General features: G+C 36.8%; 1 protein-coding gene across 1 annotated transcript; it reads right to left on the reverse strand.

Moving 5' to 3' along the window:
* Nucleotides 1-1924: 1924 nt before the first annotated feature.
* On the reverse strand, nt 1925-2866 carry LOC106799969 (olfactory receptor 10R2-like). Its single transcript, XM_014797053.2, has one exon. The coding sequence runs from the start codon at nt 2864-2866 to the stop codon at nt 1925-1927; it is 942 nt and encodes a 313-aa protein (XP_014652539.2).
* Nucleotides 2867-6717: the final 3851 nt, after the last annotated feature.

Consider the following 6717-nt stretch of genomic DNA (forward strand, 5'->3'; position numbering starts at 1 on the left):
ATAAGTAAATAACAGGAGTTATTTAAATATGAGCAAGGAAATATCTATAATAAATAAATTTTTCATTCCCACAAAACATGTGATCAATAAATGACAATTGCAAACCTGTTAGGAAACAAAAAGAGAACAGAACAAAATTGGAAATGGGCAGTGCTGTACTTAAAGAGATATGTAGTGCAATAAATGCCTTAATTATTTAAGTAGTAAGAATGAAAATAATATTAAAGTATTTAACTCTGAAAGTGATAAATGGGAGACAAACATAAGAATAGAGGTAGTAATTTAAAAATAGGAGAGCATTATTGATGATTTTATACAAGTTAATTTGAAAATCTAAAGAAAACAAACAAAGGAGAAAGCAGTTACATTTTACCCTGGAAATGGAGGTTGCGCATGAAATATGAACTTTATTTTATTCATTATGCCTTAGAAAGAATATTGATAAGCTGTAGCATATCCAGAAGACTGCACACAACAAGATGAGGTGTCTGAAATTCGGGTCACATGAGTAATGGGAAAGGTTCAGATTATCATCATAACCGTCCTAAACATCTGTGAACCAAGATTAGACTTACAGTATGACACAAGGGGCAGAAAGTGGGAAAATCACAAAGAGCCAAATATCAACTAAAATGAGGGGAGATAATAATGAGAGCTGAAAACAACAAGAATGTACATTTTGTGAAGTCGCTGATATCCAGTCGGTGCAGGCTGATTCCACTTGGGCCCACAAATGAAGGAATTTCCGTATAGGTGAGGTAGGACAAGATGACCACCAAAGTAATTCTCGCTCTAATATTTTATAGTCTGATGATTAATTGAAACTGGGTAACTCCCTCTTCTTATTATTTATTTTTTTTTTTTGGTGAGGAAGATCAGCCCTGTGCTAACATCTGCCAATCCTCTTTTTTTGCTGAGGAAGACTGGCCCTGGGCCAACATCTGTGCCCATCTTCCTACTCTACATTGGACGCCGCCACAGCATGGCTTGCCAACCGGTGCATGGGTGCACACCCAGGATCCGAACTGAGGAACATGGGGCCGCTGCAGCAGAGCACACGCACTTAACCGCTTGCGCCACTGAGCCGGCCCCCCTCTTCTTAATAAACTCAGTGTGGAAGCCCATGTAGACATCTTTAGCCTGACATGGGCCTGGATGGTTACTATTTTCTATTCATTTATATAGCATATCATCCATGTTACATAATGTGTAGTTCAAAGCAGTGGTCAGAATCGGCATCCAGAAATATTATTTTTTTTGAGAATCAAAGAAATAAAGGTCCTTGCAGAAATATGCAAAGTCTTGATTAATATAATGAGTCTTACATTATGTGTGGTTTTATATTTTACATATACTTTCTTTCATATTATCCATTAAACACAAACAAAACCCAGTGAAGTAAGAAAGGAAAATTATATTATCCCTATTTTCTGTATTTTAAAATTTAGATTCAGAGAAAAATTGTAGCTTTATTAAAGCCATGACTTAACCAATGTCAAGCTTAAATCTTCTAATTATTAGTACAGTAACTTTTTTCCTCATTGTGTCATACTCCTAGAACTGAGCAACCTTCAGGCCTGAGAACTACATTTCAAGCTGGATGTAACCTTAAACAAAGAGTACAATCAGAAGTTTTGTGCAAACAAAACATAGGGCAAAAGATAATGGCTATTAAGACCATTTTTGAGAACTATAAGTCTGAAAGAAGACGAAGAGGAGGAGAGTTATTCTTTAGTGACAGATCCTTTGTTATCCCCCCTAATCTTTACAACAACCTTGAGATGAACATAATATTATGCCTTCTTTACATAAGAGAACGTTAAGGCCCCACAGAGTCAAAAAGCTCATCCAAGGCCACAGTTATACAGATAAATGGACTAGAAACATTTATGAAACGTGTGTGTACTGTTGAAGAATGCTCTAATTATAAAGTCTTAAGAGGAAACCTTGTCTTCCCAATCATTTTCTGAATGGCCAGCTGTACATCTTTATTCCTAAGGCTGTATACCATACGGTTCAACAGTGGGGTGATGATAGTATAGGTCACTGTCACCAACCTGTCTTTGTCTGATGTATATTTGGCTGAGGGTCGCAGGTAGACAAAGGAAGCACAGCCATAATGGACAATGACCACAATGAGATGGGAGGCACAGGTGGAGAAGGCTTTTCGTTTGCCTTCAGCTGATGGAATCTTCAGGATGGTATGCACAATAAAGCCATAAGAGATGCAGATGAAGATGAAGGGCATAATAAGTGCCAAGACCCCACAGATGAAGATGACTAGTTCATTGATGTAGGTTTCAGCACAAGCGAGACGGATGACTGGTGAAATATCACAAAAGTAGTGGGTGACCTTGTTAGGGCCACAGAAAGCAAGGCTAAAAACCAAAGTTGTGCCCACCAGAGATATTAGGAAGCCACTAACAATACAAATGCCTGCCAGTTGTCCACATACATTCCAACTCATAAGAATGGGGTAGTGCAAAGGCCGGCAGATGGCAGCATAACGATCATAACCCATCACTCCCAGAAGCAGGCAATTGGTGACAGCAAAACCAAGGAAGAAGAACATCTGGGTGGCACAACTCATGAAGGAGAGTGTCCTGAGTGCAGAGAGCAGGTTGATAAGCATCTTGGGCAGGATAACAATTGTGTAGAAGATCTCAGAGGTAGAGAGGACACATAGAAAGAAGTACATGGGTGTGTGGAGGCTGCGATCCAAGCGGATGACTGAGATGATGGTGATGTTTCCACTCAGGATGATCAAGTAGAGGCAGAGAAAGACCACAAAGAGGACAAGCTGCAATTTCCCAAGGCTGGAGAAACCTAGCAAGAGGAACTCAGTAACACAGGAGGAATTGGCCATGGAGAGCCGATCCTATGGGTTAAAACCAATATGATCAAGTCCAAAAACTTTTGGAGCTGAGAAATCAGGGAGACTTACCCTTCATAAAGTAGATAGCACCAATCTGGTATGAATGAGAAACAGCAGGCATGAGAGAGAAAAAAAGGATTGCAAATTAGCCAAAAATTATCTAAATTAGCAAGCACCCACAGTGCTACTTTTCTACCAATGATTTTAACATTAAATTTGAGGATGAGTATTCATATGAAGTGTACAGATACCTGCTCAAATGAAGCCTATCCTTCAGGCGCCCTCCTTGCAGACTTATGTAGTCTTTGCTTAATTTTTTGGTAACCTAATCCTCCAAAATACCTTTATCTATATTAGTTATGATTTTAAGTAGTCATAGTTCTATCTACATTAATGATACATATATTCTATAAGCAATAGCACCAATATCTGAAGATCTACGTCCCACTTGCTTTTAGTACATTCCTCATTTAGAGAAGCATCCATTGATCTGTCTTTGTGTTACTTTCCCTTAAAGAACACAGTTTTCTTATATTACTAATCATATACCCCATTTCCATGCAGTCATTCATTAAAATTAATTTGGTTTAGAACTACTGCTGTGGCCTTAGAACTAGTTTTATGATTCCTCTACAAACTCTTATAGGACACAAGGCCTGATTTTCCCTTGCAGAAAATGCAAGGCTAGAATAATTCAGTTTTGCTTCAGCCTTCACTGGTTGTCCATTTGGTTATATGTCTTACCTTTGATATAACTGACTTGGAGACCCAATAAACAATTGTTTGTAGGATCTGTCTCTGAATTCCTTAGTAGGGAGACTCAGATACTTTTCCTAAGGCCTCTGGCACAGTTATTATAATTGTTACTGGATTATATATATTTTAACCCAACCATTCTTATCCTCTTCCACTTCCTGTCAAAAACTCTTCCTTCACCTGGATTTTGTTTCTCAATGAAAAGTTTCAATATCTTCTTAGTCATCCAGGCTACAAATTTCTATGACATGTTTAAATGCATGATTTTTTTTATCCTCTGCATCCAATCTATATTTGATCTGCAATACATCCAGCATCCATTTCTTCTTTTCTGCAAGAAATTAGCTCTTGCTCGGACTATTACAATAGCATTATAAGAAGACTACCTGGATTCTATCTCTTCCCTCTCTATGCCATTCTCCACAATAGTAGCAGAGTTGTCTTTCTATAAGGCAAATATAGATACAAAATTATTAAAAAAATTATATAACCCCTCAATTATCTATAAAGTTAAAACAACTATATTCACAGTCTTTCCTACTTTTCTCTTGATTTACCAACTGACTCAGTACAGAGGGCAAGGAGAGATCAAAGAAGGAGACAGACGACTCCAGACTAGGAAACAGTAGTTTTAATAAGCAAGGGAACTTACATATGAGATTTGTCTTGGGTGGCCGCAAGATGAGTAGATTTCCTCACCTGCCCACCAGAATCTTAAAAGTTTATGTAGAGGCCTTAACAGGGTTCAATCAAGTATGTTGTCCAGATGATCTCAACAACACGTTACTCTCTCAAGGATATGCACTTGAAACAGCTCCCACTGTGGGAACCATGGGCAGAATGCACATTCTAAGGATAGGGGAGGGGTTGAGGAGCCTCCAGTTGCCTAGGTCCAGCTCACAGGTCAACTGGCAGTCACATCCTCTTGATGACCTCCTCCAATAATTTCCCAAATGTTTGTTTCCACTCATAACTGCTATTATATATTTCTTCATATGCACTTTAGCATTGAGAAATTTTGAACAATGGTGTCATTTTTCATACTACCTCCTAAATCTGGAAATAGTCCATGCTTTATGCTTGTTGTTGCTTTTCTTCTTCTTTTCATTTTGCAACCTCCTTTAAATTCTCAGGTAAAAAAAGTATACTCATTGAATCCTTTCCACAACTTCCTAAGTGTGCTTTATCAGTTTCTCTGGGTTTCCTGAGCAATCACTAGAATTCTTACTTGCTTTGCCACTAACGTTACAAATTTGTCTTTGACTCCACAAATTAAAACTTACTAGAGACCAGAAACTGCATCTCAATACAGTCAATAGTATCTAATATACACCAAGTGATTGCAAACTTGTTGAAAAACTAAATGAGCAATGATCTCAGTTTCTCTTCTAAATTATTTCAAAATCCCAGGTAGATGGCATTTGATTCCAGGGATTTTTCAAACTTGTGCCCTTAATAATAGTCTAACATTTAATATTAACCTTCTGCTTCAACATTTTGCAATGAAAAATCTCTCTGACATCAGTCTCCAAATGCAGAGACATAAGATTCATTAAAAATTACTGCTATCACGTTTTCATTTTTGATTATCAAGTGGCCTCTTCCATTATCTTTTTAGCTAAACTTTTTAATTTTAGAAACACTTCATTGTTGGTTGAAGTTCTTTGCAATTAATAAAATGTATATTATTGTTTTCTCTTTTGCTTAGACAAAAGTTTAGCAAAATTTTAAAATGGGACTAGAATCAAGGGCTTGAACTCTTATTTTGATATCTTTAGTTCCCTTATTGCTAAACTTTATAAATAAGAAATACACACCATGCATTTGAGTGGAACAAAGTCCCCACTAGCATTCTTCCTCAGATATCATCCTTACCTTTCCAATTTCCCAGTCTCCTTTCTTTGGGTATTTTCTTTTTTATAAGATTATTTCCAGAAAGAATAGTGACTAGTTATTCAAAGAAAGTTGGAGTTCCTGAAAGGAAAGAAAGGCCACATTATTCAATGGCTAGTCCTTGACCACCCTGCCCCTGCCACTGCACCACGTGCCATCTACTTTTTAAGCTCATCCTTGGAATCTCTGTGGGAACTGAAGTTTGAAAATAAAAATTCACTATGGAAAACTTTGACTTCACTTAACCCAGTGTAGGATGCTGGATAAAAGATTTGGTAAATAGGAGATAGTATCCTGAGCTTGGAAAAGAGGGCATTACAAGTTCAGAGAAAAGATTTGGAAAAATGATAAAAATGAAAAACAAAAAAGGAAAAATTGGGCAATTAAATTGTCTTCTTAACAAATGAAAAGTTTGAACTGATTTTTCATTATCCTGCTCACTAACTCTTCATGTCCTATAGGGTAAATTCAATTTCCTTAAGCTGCTTAATAAAACTGCTAATTCTCATCCTCATCTATATTTACAACCTCATCCTCTAAATCTTCATCACACAAGAATTGCACTGAAATATTTACAGTTTCCTACATATACCTTGTGTTTCAAGACTCTATGCTTGAGAGAGAAAGAAAGGGGGAGAGAGATATCTCAGCCTCCAATATCTCTTTCTTTTATGGCCCACCCATTCCTTACATTTTTTAAAGTCATCAGTTAAACTTTCTCTCAGCTGTCTAGGGAGAACTTTATGTTCCTAATATATTTAAAGCTTAGTACATTCAAAGCTTGTCTTTATCAAAATACTCAACATATTATATCAAAATTATTTTTCCTGTTTGTCTCCTCAACAGACTTGAGAGCCTCAATGATAAAGACCATACCCTATTCCCTCTGTATCCTCAAAGCTTATTCAAATATTTAAATATGTGAGATATAAGCACTGCATGAATAAATAAATGAAATAGTCCATTAAAGAGTTAATAATGATTCCAATTAGTTCATTTTATAGCACATGGGTCCCCGTTGCACCACCATGTGCCTTCTAAGTAGAAATATTTTCTGTGTTCCCTGTACATTTCTGGTTCTCTATAAATTTTTGTTTTCTTTCCTTCTAAGTTTGTATTCTGCATCCTCTCAATGAAATACTATAGCCTACCTGTGAAAAAAATAAAATCTTCATCACACAGGAATTGCACTG

Source organism: Ceratotherium simum, chromosome 2 (genome assembly GCF_057802395.1).
Source record: "Ceratotherium simum simum isolate JZ-2026a chromosome 2, ASM5780239v1, whole genome shotgun sequence".
In the NCBI taxonomy this organism is placed as follows: Eukaryota; Metazoa; Chordata; class Mammalia; order Perissodactyla; family Rhinocerotidae; genus Ceratotherium; species Ceratotherium simum.